Source organism: Chiloscyllium plagiosum, unplaced genomic scaffold (assembly GCF_037043375.1).
Source record: "Chiloscyllium plagiosum isolate Xiang-an unplaced genomic scaffold, Cpla_swu_hap1 HiC_scaffold_9, whole genome shotgun sequence".
NCBI lineage: Eukaryota > Metazoa > Chordata > Chondrichthyes > Orectolobiformes > Hemiscylliidae > Chiloscyllium > Chiloscyllium plagiosum.
In genome coordinates, this window is record NW_028270147.1 from 114,448,721 (window position 1) to 114,473,827 (window position 25,107).

At 45.6% G+C, this 25,107-nt stretch overlaps 1 gene segment (V, D, J or C); it reads left to right on the top strand.

Moving 5' to 3' along the window:
• The first annotated feature begins 12,509 nt into the window (after positions 1-12,509).
• Positions 12,510-23,476, top strand: LOC148149262 (Ig kappa chain V region Mem5-like). The segment is given in 4 exon segments: positions 12,510-12,570; positions 12,757-13,056; positions 13,550-13,585; positions 22,599-23,476. Coding segments are annotated over 4 exon segments (714 nt in total).
• The last annotated feature ends 1,631 nt before the right edge of the window (positions 23,477-25,107 follow it).

A 25,107-nucleotide genomic window follows, 5' to 3' on the forward strand; every position in this document is an offset into this window, starting at 1 on the left:
GAAGGTAGATGAGAGGTGGACAGGATTTTTTTTAAAAGGAATGGTGATTCCCTTTTCTTCAGCTAAACCCAGAACCAAACTGAGAGATACAGGGGCAACACAATCGCTTTTACTGGAGAAAGAATTGATTTTCCCTCCACAGAGCTCGATGGGAGCTAAGATATTAATCAATGGGATTGGTGGAGAATATATTCCGCTTCCATTCTGAAAGGTACAAGTGGAATGTGATTTGTTATCAGGAGAAGTAATTGTCGGAGTGGGGAAAACATTCCCTGTTGAGGGAGTCGATTTCCTTCTGGGGAATGATTTGTCAGGACTAAAGGCAGTACCTTCCCCGATAATTACAGAATGTCCAAAGGAGGGCCAAGAAACAGAACAATGACAGGAACAGGTTCCTGGTCTCTCTCCTTCGTGTGAGGTAACCAGGGCAATGGTTAAACAATATCCATCAATCAGGGGTGATGTGACACCACAGCAAGTGAAAGGATCGCTGAAACTTTCCGAAAGAGTGAAGATAATCCAGGTGGAGTGTTTGGTATGATGTCCCTAATTACAGCAGATCCAAAAAGCAGATCCTGAATGAAATAAATGAGCTCAGTCAGTTCATACTGAGGTCGAGGCTGGAGGGGTTTCAGAGTGTTATTACCTTCAGAATGGAGGCTGATGAGGAAGTGGAGACCCCCCGCCCATGGACCCCCAGATGAAGAATGGTCAGTTAGATATTGGCTAGTGGTACCACCCAGCTATCATAAGGAGATAGTACAAGGGGCACATGAGAGTCCCATGGCAGGCCACATGGGGATTAGGAAAACACAGGCATCAGGAAACAGGTATTTTACTGAGCCAAATTTGGATAAAGATGTGGTGTAGTTTTATAAAATGTGTCCTACTTGTCAAGTTGTAGGTAAACCTCAACATAAAACCAGCATCCTTAATTCCTCTCCCAGGTTTTGAGGAACCATTCCGTCATGTACAGGTTTTCAAGTAGTGAGTATAATGGAGCAGGGGATCAGAAAAAGCTTGAGATCAAAAAAGAACTGGACAATTCCCAAAGTAAACTTCCTGTTATTAGATGAACAAATTCAGAGGTATTAGAGAATTCAGACACTGTATTTTTGTATCTGGAAAAAGATCAACAGGTAGATTTAGTGAGGTTGCTCAGAAAATACAAAGATGTTTGTATGAGGAGTCATTGAGGACATTGGTTCTGTACTTGATGGAGTTTAGAAGGATAAGAGGGAATGTCACTGAAACTTACAGAATACAGAGAGGCCTGGATCGAGTGGACATGGAGAAGATGTTTCCAATAATAGGTGAGTTGAAGACCCAAGGGCACAGCCTCAGAGTGAAGAGACAATCTTTTGTTCTTGTCAAAAATTGATTTGTTAAAAGAATGTTGACAAGAACTCACTGATAACTAGAACTAAGCGAGTTTCTGTATTTATCACACCTAATGGATTATACCCAATGGCAAGTTTTGCTATTTGGACTTAGCAACGTTCCAGTCACATTTGAATGGTTATTGTGAAAGTGAATAAGGTCACACTCCCCCACATTACACTCCAACTGCCCAATATTTCTCCAAAGCCCAGCTGTATCTAATATTCAGCAGGATGGACCTTCACTGGGAAAGAGCCATTTGTAACTAGAATAATGACACATCTCTGAGAATCACATTAATAACCTCTTTTATTGAAGCTTTCATAAGTTCTGTGTTGATTGACACAATGCTCTGGTTTGGGCTTTGCTGTCTGTACAAACCATCTGTAATGTCTTTGCTGCAATGGTTCACATTTCCATCATCAAACTCACACTTCCAAAAATCCCGTCATTATTATCCACTGGGATTCACTGGAATTGGCTCAGATCAGACTCCCAGCAGCTCAAGTTGAGAGAGGGGTGGAGTTCAGAGAGAGAGAGAGAGAGAGAGGGAGAGAGAGAGAGATGGAGTTCAAGGAGAGAGAGAGAGAGAGAGCCGGAGAACTGAGAGGGTGGGGGATAGAGCTTGGAGAGAGAAAGAAGGGTGGAATTCAAAGTGAGATCTGTGCAGCTGAGGCGGAGGGGGGGGGGGGTGGGGGTGGGTGGCGGAGAGGGGAGAGAGAGTAAGACAGAGAGATGGAGGTCAAGGAGTTGTATATCAAAGATAAATTATACTCTGTTGAAGACTGCACTGGATGAATGCTGTATGACTCTCTGACTCTATTGACACGACCTACAATGCTGCCTAACTTTGTGTCATTAGAAAACTAGAGTATCTGACTTTCTATGCCATTATCTAATCATTAATAAATATTGTAAATAACTGAGGCATAAACGCACATTCCTATTGGACACCACTGGTCACATCCTGCCAATTTCAGCACTTACCCATTATCCCTATTTTCGGTGACCTGTCACTCAACCAATTTCCAAGTGTGTCAGTATTTTAGCCTCAATTCTGTGGATTTCTACCTCAGTTGACGGTTTCTTACATGGGACTTTATCAAATGCTTTCTGGAAGTCCCTGTAAACAACATCCATAGACATTACTGTGTCCAGGACTTTCGTATCCTCTTCAAAAAAGTTCAATGAGATTTTTTCAGCGTGACCAACTTGTCATGAATCCATGCTGACTCTCCCTGATTAACTGACCATTTTCAAGGTCTTCAGTTACCCCCATCCTTGATTATAGATCCCAACAATTTCCACACCACAAATATTGGCTTAGTGACCTGTAATTTCCTGGTTTTTCTCTCACATCCTTGTTAAATGTGAAGTGACATTTGCAATTTTCCAATCCAGAGGTATGACTACTGTATCCAGGGAACTCTGAAAAATTATAGCTGAAAATGTGTTGCTGGAAAAGCGCAGCAGGTCGGGCAACATCCAAGGAGCAGGAGAATCGACGTTTCGGGCATGAGCCCTTCTTCAGGAATCATTCTGAAAGATTATAGTCAGGGTGTCTACACTGTGATCTGTTACTACCTTTATCACCCTCAGATGGAAATCCAGGTTGTGTGAATTTGTCACTCTTTAGTTCCATTAATTTCCTCATTACGGATATTTTACTGACATTAAAGTTTTATTCAGTCCATGTCCCTGATCCTCTGTTAATTCCTTTGGGACTTCAGGCAAATCCTTTTCCTTTTCTACTGCAAATCTTGAGGTAAAGTTTTTATTTAACATGGCTGTCATCTCCCCATTGTCACTGACAAGATCCCTCACTTTCAGTCTTTAATGGCCAACATTGCTCCTGACCTCCCAGCTTCCCTTTTATGGAACTGTAACATTTCTCCTTATTGATTTTGATTTCCCTTACACGTTCCCTTTCAGAATCCCTTTTGGTGGCTCTTAGAAGCTGCTTTGTGGCCCTTTGTATCTTTCCCATTCAGCAGAACCTGTTATTTTATTTGCTTTATTGTAAGCCCTTGTTTTTAGTTTTATTCTTTTATCTCTTTAATTGTCCATTGTTGTTTGTTCGAAGAAGTGGAGCTTTTCCCTCTCAGGTATAAACTGGTTTTGTTTCTGGTTGAATATTTCTTTAAACATTCCCCACTGCTCTTCAGTTGTTTTACCCATGAGCAGATTTTCTGTCTCATCTTGTTAAAGTCGGCCCTTACCTTAATCTCAAACTCTAGCAGCTGATTCATGCTTTTCACTTTCAAATGTGACATTGAACTCGATCGTGTTATGATCACTATTTGATAAATGTTCATGCACAAATAGTTGCTAACTAATCTGGCTCATTATTCATTACTAATTCCAATATTGCTTGTCCCCTTGTTGTATCCAGGACCTATTGCTGTTGGAAACTTTTCTGGACACACAGCAGCAATTCACTACCTTTCTGATAGAGCACTTGTCTCTCTCTCTCCCAATCTAAGTTAAAGTTAAACTTCCCCATTAATAATACACTGGCTTGGCTACACACTTGTCTAATTTCTATATATATACAATCCAGCACCTCAGAGCTGCTGCTGGCGGTGGGTGTGTGTGTGTGGGGGGGAAGGGGCGGGGGGGGTGCATACAATATCTATTACAGTTTTAGAGCCTTTTCTGCTCCTCAGTTGCACTGAATGCTCTCCCCTCATTATAACCTCCCTCACCATTGAAGTCTTTGTGTTTCTAATCAATAAAGCTGCTCCACCTCTTCTGTCATTTCCCCATGTCCATCCTGTGAACCTTACAATCGGATATATTTAGTTCCCAATCCTAACGATTCTGCAAATATGTCTCAGTAATTGATCCTATAGCAAAATCTTAAATTTGAATTTGTGCATGCAGATTATTGAATTTATTCCTTACACTCAGTGCATTCGTATATTTCGAACTCTTATTTGGTCCATTCACTGGAATCTGTTCCTCAGCACTGATGCTGTATTCACCTCTTTCTTATTTCTCTCTTCTGATAGCTTTCCTGATATTGCCCAAATAGGACCTTTTGCCTATTTTTACTGAGGTTGTTGGTCCCAACACGCACAACAACTGGATCCTCCCCCATTTCCCCCACCCCCGCACTCCATTATACTTTCAAGCCGGTTCTAGCTGCCCCTTATCTTGGCACCAGGCAGGCAACACACCATGCAGGACTCTCAATCCTGCTTATAAAGGATGCTATCAGTCCCCCTCGTTATTAAATCCCACTCTTTTCTTTGTGCTCCCCCAGCCTGAATGGCCTCCTGGCCCACAGTGCAGTGGTTTTCTTTCATTCATTCATAGGATGTGGGCATCTCTGGCCAAGCCAGTATTTCCTGCCCATAGGGCAGTTAACAGACAACCACATGGAATCATAGAATCATAGATTCCATACAGTGTGAAACAGGAACCCCATGAGTCCACCCAACGTTCTGAGGAGCATCCCACTCAGATCTATCTCCTTATCCCTGCATCTCCCATGGTTAACGCACCTAATCTACACATCCCTGAACACGATGGGTAATTTAGCATGGCCAATCCATCTAGCTTGCACATCTTTGAATTGTGGGAGGAAACCAGAGCACCTGACAGAAACTCATGTAGACATCGGATGAACGTGCAAACTCCACACAGACGGTCACCCGAGAGTGAATCAAACTCGGGACCCTGGCACTGAGAGGCAGCAGTGCTAACCACTGAGTCACAATACCACCCATTGCTGTGTGTCTGGAGTCACATGTAAGGCCGGGTAAGGATGACAGATTTTCTCCTCTAAAGGTTATTAGTGAACTGAATGAGTTTTCTCCACAATCAACAATGGATTAACACTCACCATTAGACTCTTAATTCCAGAACCATTCTTGAATTCAAATTCCACTGTCTGCCATGGCAGGATTTGACCCCAGGTCCCCAGAACATTAGCTGAGTTTCTGGATTAATAGTCCAGCGATAATACCAGTGGCCATTGTCTCCCCCTGTGTTAGCCCAGCTAATGGTGTCAAAATTGGCCTTCCCCCTGTTTTGACACTTAATTTCTGCTCGATCATTATCTCTACCTAATATAAGTAAAGGGTGGCACAGTGGCTCAGTGGTTAGCACTGCTGCCTCATAGCACCAGGGTCCCAGGTTCTATTCCGGTCTTGGGCAACTGGCTGTGTGGAGTTTGCACGTTCTCCCTGTGTCTGCGTGGGTTTCCTCTGAGTACTCTGGTCTCCTCCCACATTCCAAAGATGTGCAGGTCAGGTGAATAGCCCATGTTAAATTGTCCATGGTTGTTAGGTACATTAGTCAGACGAGGGTAGGTTACTCTTTGGAGGGTTGGTGTGGACTTATTGGGCTGAAGGGCCTGTTTCCACACTGTAGGGAATCTAATCTAATCTTAATGACTTTGAACCTGATAGAATTATGGTCACTATCGCCAAAAAGCTCCAAATCATGCTTGCCCATTCTGCAGTGTATCTGCAATAGTTTCCAACAGCAATCCTTTTCCTCATTCCTCATTCCTGGTGGACAAGGAGCTGAGGCTCCTACAATACTAAATTCAGGCTGCATCAACCTGCTCACTTATAGTCACACCCTCCTGTCCCAGACCACTAGCCATAATTTGAAGTATTTAACCTACAAGGTGTGACTGTCTCCTCAAACACAGTGTCCAGGTAATTCTCCCCCTCCCTGATGTGTCACAGTGTTTGAAGCTCAGATTCCAGATCATCAACTCTGAGCTGGAGTGCCTTGAGCAACCAACACTTGCTGCAGATGTGGTCACTCTGAGCTACAATGGGTTCCACCAGCTTCCCCATCGTGCAATTACTCCACATCGCCTGGCCCTGTATGTGGAAATTGTTTGAGGCAGTTTTAATTTGTATTTTTAAATTTCCTGTTGGTCTTTATTTTTTAATCTGTAAAATATTTCCATCAAGGAGACAGAGAAGGCTCCAGCACAGGAGGAGGCTGTTCAGCCCATCATGTCAGTGCTGGCTGTTTATTAACCTCATTCACAATGAACATCTCCATTGAATGTTTGTTGTCAGGAATTGATTGAATCTGTTTTTACAGACAGGATGACTAACAAATGACTAACTAACATGAACTATTCCGAGAGAATTAGCATGGATTTACAAAGGTTCAGACATCTTTAACTAGCCTGGTTACACTTTGTTAGGAGCTCACTAATATGGGATATAAGGGAATGTCGATGGCGATTGTCCATAGGGAATTCCACAAAACATTTAAAAAGAGACATGGAATCAGATGGAATTTGAGAAATGCATTTACCTTGGGTCAGGAATGGGTCCGGAGCTAGGAGACAGAGAGGAGGGATAATGTGCATGTCTTCCAATGAGCAAGATGTGAGTAGTGGTGTCCCCAGGGATCTGTGCTGGGACCTCAGCTTCACACAATATTTCTCAATGACTTGGATGAAGAAATAGAGAGCCATATATCCAAGATTGTTGATCACACTGAGTGGGGTGGTTTGGAGGGTGAGATAGGGAGGGTGGAAGGACAGGGAGAGGTCTGAGGACAAGGATGCGAACTTGCAAATCAAGATGTTGCTGGACTGGGAGCCAATGTAGGTCAGTGAGCACAGGGGGAGGGAATGGGGGAATGGGACTTGGCGTGAGTTCGAATACTGCCAGCAGAGTTTGGGATGAGCTGATGTTTACCGAAGATGGTAGCTGTGATGTGGGCCAGGACACCATTGGAATGGTCGTGTTTGGAGTCCCCAGCACATAGCTGAGATTTTCAATGTCTGATCTTTGTCATGTGGAGGATGTGGGGCTCAGATCAGCCTCAAAGATGAGTCGAAGGTCGTAAAGAGTCTGGTTGAGCAGCAGACAGTTCTCAGGGAGAGGGATGGAGTTTGTACAGGGAGCTGAAGAGGATGGCTTTGATCTTTTCAATGTGTTTCCCAGTGAGCCTGGCTCCTCAGTCCTGACTGCTCTTAGCTGCTGTGATTGTCACTGATTTGACACTTATTATTAGAGATTCTGACCACAGCAGAAAACCCCAGTGTAAAAATAACTGCAAAGACTGTCAGAGCGCAAGTTTGAAACTTCACCAAAAGAGGAAGTGAAAGAAGGAGCTCGGAGCAGCTGGACCTTTGTTACTGAGACGGGAGAAAACTGTGAAATATCTGCACTCCCTGGAATCTGACAGCACAAGAGGAGGCCACTCAGCCCATTGTGTCTGTGAGTGACCCAAGTAGTCCTACTGCTCCTCTCTCTCCCCATAATCCAGCAAATCTTTCCCTTTAAGCTCCATCTTAATTCTCTCTTGTAGACATGGGTATACAGCACAAGACTGCCCCAATCTGGGTTCCAAATTGGTATCTCATTCATTCATTGGGAGACAAACTGCCTGGGCTGGGAAATGGAGCTCAGGACCCTGAACATTCCCTCTCTCCTCCTGAGGGACACTTCATTTGCTCATGGGAAGTGGGCTTCACCGGCTGTCCCAGCATTTTTACCCTGTCCCTAGTTACCCTGGAGAAGGTGGTGGGAAGCTGCTTCTTGAATTGCTATAGTCCACAAGCTGTAAGTTGACCCACAATGCTCTTCGGGAGGGAATGCCAGCATTTTAACCCAGCAAGGCTGAGGGAACAGCAATATATTTCCAAGTCAGGATGCTAAGCTTTTCCAAGGGGAAATTGCAGCTCATAGTGTTCCCATGTGTCTGCAGCTCTTGTTCTTCGAAATAGAAGTGGACGTGGGTTTGGAAGGAAACCAAAAGAAATGTGGATGCTGAAAATCTGAGACAAAGATCGAAATTGCTGGAAAAGCTCGGCAGGTCTGGCAGCATCTGTGAAGAGAGATTGGGTCAAGCACGAAACGTTAACTCTGATTTCTCTCCCCAGATGCTGCCAGACCTGCTGAGCTTTTCCTGTGATTTCTATTTTTGTCCATGGTTTTGGAAGGTGCTATCTGAGGACCTTTGGTGAATTTCTGCAGTGCATCTTATCAATAATATACACTGCTGCTACTGAGCATCGGGAATGGTGAGTGTGAATGCTTTGAGAATATGATGCCAATCAAGCAGGTTGCTTGGCTCTGGATGGTATCAAGTTTTTTGAGTTGATAAGAAAGACATAGACAGGAATGGATTAGAGGGATACGGGCCAAATGCAGGCAAATGAGACTCGTTCACTTCAGAAAACCTGGTCAGCATATAGAAGTTTGGCTTAAGGGTTTGTTTCTACGCTGTATGACTCTGTGACACTATCAATCTGTGAATGTTGTTGGAGCTGCACCCATCCAGGTAAGTGGGGAGTATTCAATCACACTCCTGACTTGGTTGACAGGCTTTGGGGGAATCAGGAGGTGAATTTCTCGATACAGTATTCCTAGTCTCTAACCTGCTCTTGTAACCACTGCGCTTCTGTGGTGAGTCCAGTTGTGTTTCTGGTCAATGGTACCTCAAGAATGTTGACAGTGGGCGTTCAGTGATGGTAATAGCATTGACTGTCAAGGGGCGATGGTTAGATTGTCTCTTATTAGTGATGGTCATTGGCTGGCATTTATATGACACCGATGGGAAATACTGCTTCTGAGATGAAATCTGGATATTATCCAGATATTGTTGCATTTGAACATGGACTGCTTCAGTACCTGAGGAGTTGAGAATGGTGCTGAACATTGTGCAATCTTTGGCAATCATCCCCATTTATGAGCTTGCCTTTAGTTGCAATATCTGTTCAAAGTCTGTCCTATTTAGCATGGTGATAGTACCACACAACACAATGGAGGGGATTCTCAATGTGAAGGTCAAACTTTGTTTCTACAAGGACTGTGTGATGGTCACTCTTACCAATACTGTCAAGGACAGATGTATCTACAGCCACAAGATTGGTGACGATGGGGTCAAGCATCTTTTTCCATCTTTTTGGTTCCTTCACCACCAGCTGCAGAGCCAGTCCCTCAGCTACGTCCATTAGGAACCAACCAGCTCGATCAGAAATGCTGCTGCTGAGCCACTCTCAGTGGTGGACATTGAAATCCCACACCCAGAGTACACTCTCTGCTGTCACCACCCTCAGTGCTTCCTCCAAATGCTGTTCAACATGGGGGAGACCGATTCATCAGCCGAGGGAGCAAGATATCTTGTAATCACCAGAAGGTTTCCTCGCCCATGTTTAACTTGGTGTCATGAGTCTTCATGGGGTCCAGAGCCAACTTCGAGACTTCCCAGGGTAACTCCCTCCTGGCTGTAGACCTCTGTGTCATCAGCTCTGCTGGGTCTGCCTTTCTGGTGGGACAGGACACATGCAAGGACAGTGATGGTGGTGTCTGGGACATTGTCTGTATGATTCTGTGAGCTGGACTGTGTCAGGCTGTTGCTTGACTAGTCTGTGAGACAGCTCTCCTGAATTTGGCACTAACCCCCTGATGTCAGTAAGGAGGTTGGAGCAGGGTAGACCGGGCTGTTTCTGTCATTGTCTTTTCCGTGTCTAGATCGATGCCTGTGGTCCGTCCAGTCTCATTTCTTTGTTGAAACATTGTCATAATTGATACAACTGAGAGCCTTGCACGGCCATTTCAGAGGGCAGTTAAGGGTCAACCATATTGCTGGGGGACAGTTCCATGTACCCTACAGTACATTCTGTCCTCCCCCACTTCCCCATTCTGTATGTGGAAGGCTGGAGGTTGCCAGCAGGATATTCAACTGCAGGAGCTATCACAGCCCCCTGCACAATTCTGTCCCCACATTAAATCCACACAAATCTTGAATTCACATAGCACCTTCAATGTTCAAAATGGTCCAAGATGGTTCACAAAGTTGCAGTAAGAGGAATGGGGGAGGGGGTGGAGGAACATAAGAACTAGGAGCAGGAGCAGGCAATTCAGCCCCTCGAGCCCGCTCCACCATTTAATACAATCATGGCTGATCCCATCTCAGCCTCAACTCCACTTTCCTGCCCACTCTCCATCATCCTTTAACCCATTACACATTAAATATCTGTCCATCTCCTCCTTGGTGTGAGACAGGGAAGGGACCACTCCATTTCAGAAAAGACTGACTGTGGAAGGGGAAGGAGAGGGGAAGGGATTGGAACATCTTGTGAATGGACAGGATAGGTCAGTGGATCAGAGCCTGTCCTGCCCCTCCAGCTCTCACTGATGGCCTGAGGATATCCTCTCTCTGCTGGGCCTTCATGGAATGAGGTTTGTGTCCAAACCAGTCCCCAGTGAGAATAGATCAACAGCACAGAACTGTCCTTCATTTCACAAGAATCATCTGTCTTCCTGAGACAGGCCAAACCCTGGTCAATGTGGGAAATGGGGCTTTACTCCAGGAGAAGATGGGGGTCAAGGGTTAACATCCATTAGTGAGGCAGAGCAGAGGGAGATTTATGCAGCATTCAACTGTCACCACCTGGGACACTGTGAGAAAGAGAGAGAAGCGAGACAGAGAGAGAGAGAACAAGAGTGTCTGTCTGTGTGTGTGTGTGTGAGTGTGTGTGTGTGAGAGAGAGAGAGTGAGGAACATCTGAGACAGTGTGAGATATGTGAGGGAACCAAGAGAGAGGTAGAGGGAGGTATAGAGGGAGGTAGAAATTGTGAAGTTGAGGGATAGAGAGAGAGAAACAAGATGTGAGACAGTGTGACTGAGAGGGATGGAGAGAGACAAAGGGACAGGAAAAAGAAAGGGATAGGATGGGTGTGAAACCAAGCATGAAGAGAATTGACAGAGAGGGTAGGGTTGAGTGTGTGAGAGAGAGAGAGAGATGAGTGTGGGTAGATACAGAATGACAGAGAGGGAGGGAGAGAGACTGTAGTTGGGATGCAGAGAGGGAGGGAGAGAGACAGAGGGAGGAATATAGAGGGAAAGATAACAGTTGGAGGCTTTAATTGAAGTGAGAGAGGGAGCAAGTGACAGAGACAGAAAGATGGACAAACAGAGATTATGAGATGGAGTTAGAAATCATCAGTGAGTTGGAGGGAGTGACTATGAGACAGAGTGTGATAAAGAGATAGAGAAAACATGAGAGATTAACGGTGGGGGGGAGAGAGAGGTAGAGAGAAAGATGTGGCAGATGTGAGACAGAGAGAGAGGGACAAGTCCTGGTCACCACATTCTGGGAAGGATGTGATTGTACTTGAGAGGGTACAGGGGAGATTTCCCAGAATGCTGCCTGAATCTGAGCTTTGAGAAAAGGTTGGAAAGGTTGGGGTTGTTTTCCTTGGAGCAGATAAGATTATTCGGAGCAGTGATCGGCTGGGTAGGAAGGCACTTTTTGCATGAGACAAGGACTCAATAACCTGGGACAGAGATTGAAGGTAACACAGACATGGACACATAGAAACTGCTGCAGGAGTTGGCCATTCGGCCCTTTGAGCCTGCTCTGTCATTCAGTATGATCATGGCTGATTCTCTATCTCAAAGCCATATTCCTGCTTTCTCCCTATTCCCTTCATGCTATTAAAATGCAAACAATTATCTCTCTCTCTTTTTTCAACATATTCAGTTCCTTATCCTCCACAGCCTTCAGTGAAGAGAATTCCACAGGTTGAACACCCTCTGTATGAAGAAATGTTTCCTCATCTCAGTCCGAAATGGTCTACCCCATATCCCTCTGAGACTGTGTCCCCTGGTTCCAGACACCCTAATCAGGGAAACCTCCTCCTTGCCCAGCCCTGTTAGAACTTTATACATCCATCTGAATTCGAGTGAATCCAGGCCCAGTCGAGTTCGAGAGAGAGAGGAGAGATGAGGCGAACTGTTTTCACCCAGAGGGTGGTGGGAGTCTGGAACTCACTGCCTGAAAGGCTGGTTGAGTCACAAACTCTCGTGACATTGGAGCAGTGTTTAGATATTCCCTTGTGTTGCTGTAACCTCCAGGGTAATGGGCCAAGAGCTGGAGGATGGGATTAGTGTCATCAGATCGCTGTTTAACAGCACAGATACAATGGGCCAAATGGCCTCATTCACTGCTGTTCACATCAATGACTCTGAGACAGAGAGAGAGAGAGACGAGGAAGTGCGAAAGACTGATGTGGCTCTCTCTGCCCGATGCCATTTACATACTGAGGAACACCCAGTCAGACTCTCACAGACTGCAGCTTTATAAAGCAGAGCCCAGTGAAGGGAGAGTTTATCAGGAACCAGGCACAGGGACAGGAGCACACACCATGATTTCACACATCCAGCTGATCTGGCCCCTGGCATTCTGCGTCGCAGGTACAAATCTCTCTCCTTCCACCTTGAATCTTTAGCTGCTCTCCATTTCACTCCAATTCCACTGACTTGTGATTGAAGGTAAAATGCTGAAACCAGAGGAATGCTCAGTGTCTCCAACAATCTCTCATTTGACAGGCTCTTTCTGTGACAGTTCTGACTTCACTGTGTTTCTCTCTGACCCCTCAGGTATCAGTGGGGACATCACCATGACCCAGTCTCCCCCGGTGCTGTCAGTGGGACTGGGCCAGACCGCAACCATCACCTGTACGGCCAGTCAAAGCATTAGCAGCTACCTTGCTTGGTACCAGCAGCGAGAAGGTCAGAAACCCTCTCTCCTGATCTATCAAGCAACAAATCGATTCACAGGAGTCTCCAATCGATTCACCGGCAGTGGATCAGGAACCAGTTTCACCCTGAAAATCAGCAACGTTCAGAATGAGGATGTCGCTGACTATTACTGTCAGCAGCATTACAGCTACCCTCGACACAGTGATACAGATCCGTACAAAAACCTCAATACACACAGCACCACCTCCTGTACTGACATATCCCAGAGTAATATAAAATGTATAATACTGGACACACACAGTCCCACCACCTGAACTGACATATCCGATAGTTAGATATAAATGAAACTGAACAAATTACCCCATGCTGGGATTGTTACTGTCCACGGCACACTCCAGTCCCTGTGGTGTCCACCACTCACTGAAGGCCTCACGTTTCCCTCTTACATTCTATGGCCACATGTGAAAGGCAGCTGCAAGATTTAACATCGAATTTCACAACTCTCCCAAGCCCAGCTGCACACAACCGAGAGACACAGAGACAGAGACACAAAGACACATGAATGAGGGAAAGACAGAGAGGGGCAGCAAGAGGGTGAGAGTGAATGAGAGACTGGGAGAGGTTGAGAGTGATGGGGGGAAGCAGAGATCAGAGGTTTTTGTACAGCCTTTCCACTAGGAGCTCTCACTGTGGCTTACGTTCGGTAAAGGAACCAAGCTCAGACTGAGTAAGTAAACCTCAATCCTCCGTTATTAACCCTGTCAATACTGAAACACAATTTCTAAAATACAGTTGCTGAATTGTTGAAGGTGTTAGTGGGGAACTGCAGTGAATGAAATGGTTAATTGAGGAGCACTGTGTCTAACAGGGTGTCCAGCTGTATTTCTTTAGTTCCATTGCTCCCTTTAAGAAACAAGATATAAGTCAGTTAGTTTTACTCACCGTGTGGAGGAGCTCTATCCATTTGCATCCTGTGGTCCCATTCCTGCAGCATAGAGTGAAATCAGTGAGTAGCCTCCTGCCAGTCTCAGTGTGACGGACACGGGCAGAGTTTGATGTGAGCTCTGGCTCCCTGTCCCAGTCTCTGATCTCACTGACCTCAGCAGCAGCAGCAGCAGCAGCAGCAGCAGCAGCACAGTGAGACACCGAGCTCCCACCTCCCCCAGCTTTAACTCTGCTCAATCACACAATCACAGAATTGTTACAGTGCACAAGGAGGCCATTCTGTCCATCCTGTCTGTACTGGCTCTCTGAATGAGCAATTCACTGAGTGTCATTCTCCTGCCTTCTCCCTGTCACCCTGCACATTGTTCCTTTTCAAATAGCATTCTCATTCCCTTTGAAATGTTTCAATTGAAATTGCCTCCACCACACTCTCAGGCAGTGCATTCCACACCTTAACCACTCACTGGCTGAACATGTTGTTCCCCATCTCACTTTTGTTACTTTTCCCAATTACTTTCAATCTGCGGTCTCTCAATCTCAATCCTTTCTCAATTGGGAACATTTTCTTCCTATTTACTATGTCCAGGCCCCTCCTGGTTTTAATTCCTCGAACAAATCTCCTCTCAGCCTTCTCCAAAGAAGACAATCCCAAATTCTCCAATCAAACTTCATAACTGAATTATTCACCTCCTTCCTGAATTATTCACATTTTCTATGTCCCTCATGATTTTATAAACCTCTACAAGGTCATTCCTCAGACTCTTACGCATCAGAGTAAAAAGTCTCAGCTTTTCCGGCCTCTCATTGTCATGGAGTCATACAGTGTGGAAACAGACCTTTCAGTTCAACTTGTCCATGCTAACCAGATATCCTAAACTGACCTCATCCCATTTGCCAGCATTTGGCTTACATCCCACTAAATCCTTCCTATCCATGTTCCCATCCCAATGTGTTTTAAATACTGTAATTGTATCTGCCTCCAACACTTTCTCTGGCAGCTTGATCCATACACATACCACCCTCTGTGTGACAAGTTACCCCTCAGGTCCCTTTTGAATCTTTTGCCTCTCACCTTAAACCTACGCCATCTTGTTTTGGACTCCCTTTCCCAAGGAAAAGACCTTGGATATGCACCCTGTCCATGCCCCTCATGGTTTTATACACATCTATAAGACCATCCCTCAGCCTTGAATGCTGCATGGGAAATAGCCCCAGTTTCTTCAGCCTTTCCCTTTAGCTCAAACCTTCCAATTCCTGGTCATGTCCTTGTAAATTATTTCTGCAGCTTTTTAAGTTTAACAACATCCTTCCTATCGCAGAATGATCAGAATTGTTCACATTATTCCCAAAGTGGCCTCACCAATCTCCCATACAGCTGCACCATGATGTCCCAACTCCTGTACTCAATGCAGTGACCAATAAAGGCAAGTGTACCCAATACCTTCTTCATCAACCTGTCTACCTGTGACCCCACTTTCAAGGAATAATGCACCTGCATCTTCACCCCGAGATCTCTGTGTTCAGCAACACTCCACAGGGCCCTACCATTAACTGTATGAGTCCTGCCCTGGTTTGCCTTTCCAAAATGCAACATCTCACATGTATCTAAACTGAACTCCATTTGTCACACCTCTGTCCATTGCCCCATCTGATCAATGTCCCGCTGTACCCTGAAATGATTTTCTTCACTATCCAATGTCCTGCCAATTTTGATGTCATCTACAAACTTACTGAAACTCCTATATTCACATCCAAATCATTTCTTTAAATGACAAAAGCAGTGAACCCAGCACCAATGCTTGTGGCACACAGCTATTCACAGATCTCCAGTCTGAAAAACAACCCTTTACCATCACTCTCTGTCTCCTATCTTCAATCCAATTTTTTTTACCCCAATGGCTCACTCCCTCTGGATCCCATGTGGTCTAACCTTACTAACCAGTCTATCATGTGGAACCTTGTCAAACACTTTACTAAAGTCCATATAGATAATGTTTACTGTTCTGTCTTCATCAATCTTCTTTGTCACCTCCTCAATCAAATTCAGGAGACATGAATTCCTATGCATAGAACCACATTGATTATCCAAAGAATGTAAATCCTATCCCACAGAATCCACTCCAACATGTTACCCAGCACTGACATCAGGCTCACTGGTCTATAGTTCCCTGGCTTTTCCTTACAGTCTTTCTCAAATAATGGCATAACATTAGCCAACCTCTCTGGTTCTCCAGCACCTTACCCATAGTTGTCAGTGATACACATATCTCAGCAAGGGGTCCAGCAATCTCTTCCCTAGTTTCCCACAATGTTCTGGGATACACATGATCAGGTCCTAGGGTTTATCTATCTTTCTGTGTTTTAAGATCTTTTGCATCTCCTCATTTGTGTGTGGTCTCTTTTCAAGACATCACTATTTTTCCAAATTCCCGAGCTTTCTCCCCAATAAATACTGACCTGAAATATTTGTTTGGGATCTCACCCATCTCTTGTGTCTTACCAAAATACAGCACTCACATTTATCTGAATTAAACTCCATCTGCCATTCCTCAGCCCACTGGCCCAGTTGGTCAAGATTCCATTGTATTATTAGCCCTTTTCACAGCCAATGATTAGATTAGATTCTCTACTGTGTGGAAACAGGCCCTTCGGCCCAACATGTCCACACCGATCCTCCGAAGAGTAACCCACCCAGACCCATTTCCCTCTCAGTAATGCATCTAACACTATGGGCAATTTAGCACAGCCAATTCACCTGACCTGCACATCTTTGGACTGTGGGAGGAAACCAGAGCACCCGGAGGAAACTCACACAGACACAGGGAGAATGTGCAAACTCCACACAGACAGTCATCCAAGGCTGGAATCGAACCTGGGACCCTGGTATTGTGAGGCTGCAGTGCTAACCACTGAGCCACCATGCTGCCCCCCTGAGTCACCACTGAGCCACCGATGCCTCCTGAAAATTCACCTGAATACACTCTCCCAACTCTGGCCCCTCTCTGCCCATTACACTGCTGCTACCCCAAACTATATTCAGAAACTAAAGACGCCCTCGCCCATTTATAACAACTCTATCACATTTGCAGGTCACTGTAAATTCCTTGCATTTGTATTCCTCCACATCCTTCCCACTGGGAGGTGACTTATTGACTGCACTGAGGATTCTGTGGACCTTGGTGTTCCTCTCTGATATTCCCTCCTGGCTCCCACAGTCCTGCCAAGTTAGTTTAAACCCTCTCTAACAGCACGAGTAAACCACCTCACAAGAATCTAAAGCCCTCCCTCATGGATCCTCTTTCCAGCCCCACAGTCACCTGTGTTCACCTCCTGATTCTATTCTCACCTGCATGGGACACTGGGAATAATCCGGCGACTCTTATTTTGAGTTCCTGCTGCTAATTCCCTCCGAAGCTCCTGAACTTCTGACTGCAAGACCACTTTTCTCCTTTTGTCACTAGGACCCATGTGGACCACTAATGCTGCCTGTTCCCCCTCTCCCCTCAGGGTGTTCTGCAGACGGTCAGTTACATCCTTGACTATGGCACCAGGGAGACACACCATCCTGGATTCCCATCTGCAGCTGCAGAAACACCTATCGATTGCCCTCACTCTCGAATCTCCTCTCACTATCGCTCTTCCAGTCTTCCTTGTGCCCCCCTGTACAGCTGAGCCTCCCGTGGTGCCATGGACTTGCCTCTGGCTGCACTCCCCAGATGAACCATCATTCTCATCAGGATTCTGAACTGAATCTTGGTTGTAGAGTGTGATGCACTCAGGGGATTTCTGTACTAGCTGCCTGGTCCTGTTGGACTGTCTGCTGCTCCCCTATTCCCTCTCTCCCTGCATACTCTGAAGCTGCAGAGTGACCACATCTAGAAACGTGCTCTCCATGGAGCTCTCAGCCTCACGGATGCTCTGCACTGACACCTGCTGCTGCTCAAGCTCCGAACCCTGGAGCTCCAACTGCTGTCACTGACCACACTTCATGTACTCATGGTATTCCAGGAGCGGGGAAACATTCTGAAGTTCCCACATGGATGCACACTCTTTCCACTCTTGGATTGTCTCTTTGCAGAGTTCTGATGACAAACAGCTATAGCAGGGCTCACAGTCCAGTGGGTTCAGTGTTCCAGGGGTTTGGGGAAACTGTCCAGAAGACTTTAAGAAACAGGAGCAGAAATCAGCCATTCAGCCCATTGAATCTGCTCTGCCATTTGATCTTGGCAGATATGCTTCTCATCCCCATGCTCCTGCCTACTCCACAGGAACTTTCCATCCCCTTGACAATCATGAACCTATCTATCTCTGTCTTAAATACACTCAGTGACTTGGCCTGCACTGCCCTCTGTAACAATGAGTTCCACAGATTCCCCATCCTCTGGCTGAAGAAATTCCTCCTCATCTCATCTCACTGTGCCGTGTGGGTGGCACGGTGGCACAGTGGTTAGCACTGTTGCCTCACAGTGCCGGAGACCCGGATTCAATTCCCGCCTCAGGCAACTGACTGTGTGGAGTTTGCACATTCTCCACGTGTCTGTGTGGGTTTCCTCCGGGTGCTCCGGTTTCCTCCAACAGTCCAAAGATGTGCAGCTTAGGTGAATTGGCCATGCTAAATTGCCCATAGTGTTAGGTAAGGGGTAAATGTAGGGGTATGGGTGGGTTGCGCTTCGGCGGGTCGGTGTGGACTTGTTGGGCCTGTTTCCACATTGTAATCTAATCTAATCTAATTTAAAGGGTCGGCCCTTCATTCTGAGGCTGTGCCTTGGTTACCGAGTCTCTCCTGTTTTTGGAAACATCTTCTCCCCATCGACTCTATCCAGGCCTATCAGCATTCTGCAAATTTCAATAAGATCCCTCCTCATCCTTCTAAACGCGATTGAGTACAGACCCAGAGTCCTCAAACACGCCTCATATGACAAGCCCTTCATCCCCAGGATCATTCTTGTAAACACCTTCAATGCCAGCACATTGTTTCATAGAAAATGGGTCCCAAAACTGCTCACAATATTCCAAATTCAGTCTGACCAGAGCCTTACACAGCCTCAGCAGTACATCTCTGCCCTTGTGTTCTCGCCATATTGAAATGAATGCTAACATTTCATTTGCCTTCCCAAGCACAAACTGGACCTGTCTGTTAACCTTAAGAGAAACCTGAATGAGGTTTGTGCTTTAGATCTCCAAAGGCTTTCCTTATTTAGAAAATACCTCCACACCCTGACTCCATTGATTCCTGAAAGATCATCACCAATGTCCCCATAATCTCCTCAGTGATCTCCTTCAGAACACACTGGTGTAGTTCATCCAGTCTGGGTGAATTATCCACATTAAGACCTTTCAGCTTCCCCGACAGTCTTGAAGTACTAGGACACTGCTGGTGTTTTCCATTGTGCAGACTGATGTAATGTATGGATTCAATTCCTTTTTCTTCATTTTCCTATTATTCTTTTTCCAATGTCTATTTCTGCCTCCCTCTTCATTTTTATATATCTGATGAAACTCTTGCAATCTTCTTTTATATTACTTGTTCGCTTTCCCCCACATTTCACCTTCTGTACACTGAATGTTTTTTTTTAGTTATCCTCTACAGGTTTTTAAAGACTTCCTAATCCTCTGGCTTCCCACTATTCTTCACCACATTGTATGCCTTTTCCTTTTGCTTTTATGCTGTCCTTGACCTCCCTCATCAGCCATGGTTGCCTTGTCCTCCCCTTAGTCTGTTTCTTCTTTTTCAGGAGGAATTCCTACTCTGCTTCCTGAATTACGCCCAGAAACTCTGCTGTTTGCTGCCCCACCATCTTACCTGCTCGGCTCCCCTTCCAATCAACTCTGGTCAGCTCCTTCCTCATGTCTTTGTACTTACCTTTACTCAATTGAAATACTGATCCATCTGATTGCACCCTATCCCTCTCAAACTACAGGGGGAATTCTAACATATTATGGTCACTTATCCAGAGGGATACTTTCATCTTCAGCTCACTAATCAAGTTTACCTCCTTACACATCACTGAATCCAAAACTGCCTGTTCCAAATGATCAACCACAAGCTGTTTCAAAAACAATCTCATAGACATTCCATGAAATCCTTTTGTTGTGATGCACTACCCAGTCCACCTATCCATTGAAGTCTGCCATAACATTTTGTATTTGGCTTTTCTGTCTCCAGTTTCAAACTTCCAGCTCAGCACTGTCTCCATAACTTGTCCTACCTGCCTATCTTCTTTTCCACCTATCCACTCCACCCTCCCACCCCTATTGTACTCAACTATTGAACTCTATGCTACTTTCTCCCCACCCCCACCCTCCTCTCACTTTTCTCTCCACCCTTCACGCTGTCTGCCTCTATTCCTGATGAAGGGCTTTTGCCCGAAACGTTGATTTTACTGCTCGTTGGATGCTACCTGAAGTGCTGTGCCAATCCAGCACCACTCTAATCGAGAATCTGGTTTCCAGCATCTGCAGTCATTGTTTTTACCCTTTTCTGTCTCCTGATTGATTTCCTTCCCCACACCCTGGTTACTGCTTGGAGACCTGAACATAACTTGCATCAGATTCTTTATTTCTTGGGTTCCTCAACTCTACCCACATAGATTCTACACCTTCTGACTGTATCACTTCTTGCTATTGATTTAAAGTCATTTCTTACGAACAAGGCAACTCTTGCCCCTCTGCTCATCTGCCTGTCCTTTTGATAGGACATGTATCCTTGGATATTTAGTTCCCAGCCTGGATCCCCTTACAGCCATGTCTCTATGATACCCACAACATTGTACCTGCCAGTTTCAATCTGCACTACAAGCTCATTGTGCATACTGTGTGCATTAAAGTACAACTCCCTCAGTCCTGCATTGACTGCCCTCCTTCATATCATTGTCCCCTTATCTGCTGTGCTTTACGTTCGATACCTGATCCTTTCCACACTCTCTGTCCTTTTACATCTTCTAGAATCTTGAATAATCTCTCCTGAGCCCTCCTCCACTTTAACAAGTTTAAATTCCTTGGAAACTCAATTTACCTTGATTTGTGACATCATTTTTCTACCTTACTCGATTTGCTCCGTGCGTTTAGACACAAAGTCTTTAAGTTTGATCTACAATTGATTTTCCCTGCACTTTTATGATCCCTTTGATATTCAAAAATTCTTTCCCTTCCTTTTATCTTCTGGTAACAATCAATCCCATCACTAACCAGTAATCCTACCTTCTCCTTTACCTTCCATTTTCTCATTTTCCATCCAACTGAACCAAATTACTTTCTCTTTGGGTTGAGTTCAGGACGATATTTATCCTTGAACCAAAATCATGAAGAATGCTCTTTGATCTCATTGCTTCCAGTGGGATCTTGCTGTGTAGAAATTGTCTGCCCCATTCCTGAAATTGCAAAAATGGCTGGTTTTCAAACAAAATGTAAATGTTTTGGGAGAGCCTGAGGTGCTGAGGGCTTGATTGAAACACAATTAGCGTCATGGAGATGTACAGCACAGAAACAGACTCTTCGATCTGACTTATCCATGCCAACCACAGAGACATAGAGTCATAGAGTCAGAGAGATATACACCACAGAAACAGACCCTTCTGTCCAACTTATCCGACCAGATTACCTAAATTAATCTAGTCCCCATTTGTCAGCATTTAGCCCATATCCTTCTAAACCCTTCCTATTCATATACCCATCCAAATGCCTTTTAAATGTTATCATACCAGCCTCCACCATTTCCTCTGGCAGCTCATTCCAAAAATGTACCACTCTCAGTAGGAATAAGTTTTGCCTTAGTTCCCATTTAGATCGTTCTCCTGATACTTTCCACCTATGCCCTCTAGTTCTAGACTCCTTCACTCTGACCAAAATATCTTCTTGTTTCACTTGATCAATGCCCCCCCATGATGTTAGAAACCTCGATATAGTCATCCTTCAGCCTCCAGCGATCCAGGGAAAATAGCCTCAGCCTATTCAGCCTCTCCCGATCGCTCCAACCCTCCAACTTGGCAACATCCTTGGAAATCTTTTCTGAACCATTTTAAGGTTCTCAGCATTTTTCCTACAGCAGGGAAGCCAGAATTCCACACAGTATTCCAAAAGGGGCCAAACTAATGTCCTTTACAGGTGCAACAGCTCCTAACTCCAATACTCAATGCATTGCCCAATAAAGGAAAGCATGCCAAATGGCTTTGACACCCCTCGACTTACCGGCAACTCCACTTTCAAGAAACTAATCTTTTTTGGGATGAACTGGGAGTCTTTCAGTTGTGCTTTTCCTAATCACCCTGTTCAGAAACAAACTTCTTGCTTTCATGCTCAACTAAAAATAAGATAAAGGAGGTGATGATTTAATGGTACTATTGCTGAGCTGTTCATCCGGAGATCCAGATTAATGTTCTGGGGACCAGGGTTAGAATCCTGCCACAGCAGATGGTGGAATTTGAATTCAATAAAAAAAATCTGCAATTAAGTGTCTAATGATGACCATGAAACAATTGTTGCTTGTCAGGAAAAAGCCATCTGATTCCTTAATGTCCTTTAGGGAAGGAAACTGCCATCCTTACCATGTGACTCCAGACCCACAGCAATGTGGTTGACTCTAAACTGCCCTCTGGGTGATTAGGGATGGGCAATAAATGTTGATCCTGCCAGTGACGCTCACATCCCAAGAAGCAATTTAAACAATGCCTGTTTATTTATGGGGTTTGTTAGGTATTGGCTACAAATGTTCAAATGGATTGTTTTGCCAGTATATGTTCAGAGAATTAAAATCCCTTCAAATGGCAGGGACTAAAATTGTTTTGCTTGTCTTTCAGGCCGTGAGAACTCTCAGCCCAAGCTGACCCTGCTGCCCCCCTCCCCGGAGCAGGTCAATGCCAAGGGCACTGCCACCCTGGTGTGCCTTGCCAATCACTTCTATCCCGATGAGCTGGAGGTGCAGTGGAAGAAGGACGGTGCAGTCATTTCGGACGGGGTTCAGACCAGCAACTACCTGCGAGCTTCGGACAGCACCTACAGTGTCAGCAGCCTACTAACCCTCGCTGGGTCTGACTGGGAGTCCAACGCTCGCTTCTCCTGTGCCCTCACCCATGTGACCCTCCCCTCTCCCCTCAGCAAGAGCATCAGGAGATCAGAATGTGTGTAGAGTGTTCAAGACAGTCCACAGAGGAGATACAACTTTAAATAGAACAGGGCTGAGCTGGCAGGACAAAGATCATTGTCAGCACTGAATTTCAACTCTCTTCCTTCTTGGGATTGGCTCGAAGACACATCTGAAGTTCAAGGGTTAAGGCAGGCACATTGAAATCATCAAAAAGAAGCTTTACTCTGTGTCAAACCTCATGCTGACCCGGTCCTGGGAGTGTTTGATTGGGGCAGTGATGGCTTATGATGTCAAGTAAAACCTCTCGAAGTTGCTGAAGACTGTCAGCTGTACAAAACAATGTGAACCTCAGAAGTCTCTGCTTCAGTAAACCAGATCTCCTTTCTGCTCAGCTGCCAGTTCTAATTTAAGGTTTTATCACTGTTTGAAGGGACAGGATTCTCATGTTATTGAGAAAACCTCCACAAGTGTTACCCTCAAGCTCTAATGTGGCTGTGAATTTGTGTAGCTTCCTCTGTCTGGGCTGTTAATTGCTGACTGTTTTCTGTCCATGTCAATCTGGAAAAGGGAATAAAGATGAAGAAGATTCAGTCTCTGTCTCTGTGTGCTTTGGAGATTGACCACTCCATTCAGCTGATTGGCTGCATTTCAGCATGGCATTGTCACAATTGGCTACTTGGCCTGTCAATCAATGACACATCCATTGTAGAGGATACTGACAGCCAATCATCAATCACTTTCAAACGATCCCTTTGATCTGGAATCATTGGAGGTTACAAGATTCCAAACAGATCTCCATTAATGACCACCTGGACCATCTCTGACACCTCTCTCCCCTTCCTGGACCTCTCCATCTCCATTAATGATGACCAACTTGACACTGACATTTTTTACAAACCCACCGACACCGAGGATTCCACCTCTTCCCAACCTACCTCTTGCAAAAATGCCATCCCGTATTCCCAATTCCTCCGCCTCCGCCATATTTGCTCCCAGAAGGACCAGTTCCACCACAGAACACACCAGATGGCCTCCTTCTTTAGAGACCGCAATTTCCCTTCCATGTGGTCAAAGATGCACTCCAACGCATCTTGTCCACATCCCACCCCTCTGCTCTCAAACCCCACCCCTCCAACTGTAACAAGGACAGAACCCCTCTGGTGCTCATCTTCCACCCTACCAACCTTCGCATAAACCACAACATCTGACGACATTTCAGCCACTTCCAAACGGACTCCACCACCAAGGATATATTTCCCTCCCCACCCATTCCTGCTTTCCGCAAAGACCGTTCCCTCCGTGACTACCTGGTCAGGTCCACGCCCCCCAACAACCCACCCTCCCTTCCTGGCACCCTCCCCTGCCACCGCAGGAATTGCAAAACCTCTGCCCACACCTCCTCCCTTACCTCCATCTAAGGCCTCAAAAGAGCCTTCCACATCCATCAAATTTTTCCCAGCACAACCACCAATATCATTTATTGCACCCGATGTGGTCTCCTCTTGAAGAGCGGGACAACCACACCAATCTCTGGGACAACCACACCAATCATCCCCACTGCCCTGTGGCCCAACATTTCAACTCCCCCTCCCACTCCGCGCAGGACATGCAGGTCCTAGGTCTCCTCCACCACCGCTCCCACACCACCCGATGCCTGGAGGAAGAACGCCTCATCTTCGGCCTCGGAACACTTCAATCCCATGGCACCAATGTGGATTTCATCAGTTTCCTCATTTCCCCTTCCCCCACCTCACCCCAGCTCCAACCTTCCAGCTCAGCACCATCCACATGACCTGTCCTACCTGCTTATCTTCCTTTCCACCTATCCACTCCACCATCCTCTCTGACCTATCACCTCCATCCCCACCTCCATTCACCTATTGTACTCTTTGCTACCTTCCTCCACCCTCCTCTCTGACCTCTCACCCCTATTCCCACCCCCATTCACCTATTGTACTCTATGCTACTTTCTCTCCAAACCCCTCTTATTTATCTCTCCACTCTGCAGGCACCCTGCCTCTATTCCTGATGAAGGGCTTTTGCCCGAAACGTTGATTTTCCTGCTCCTCGGATGCTGCCTGACCTGCTGTGCTTTTCCAGCACCACTCTGATCTAGACTCTGGTTTCCAGCATCTGCAGTCCTTGTTTTTACCGAGAAACAGAAAGCTGTTATGACTCAATAATTACAATCTTAGGCATTCCCTCTTCACTCTGTGGTCCAG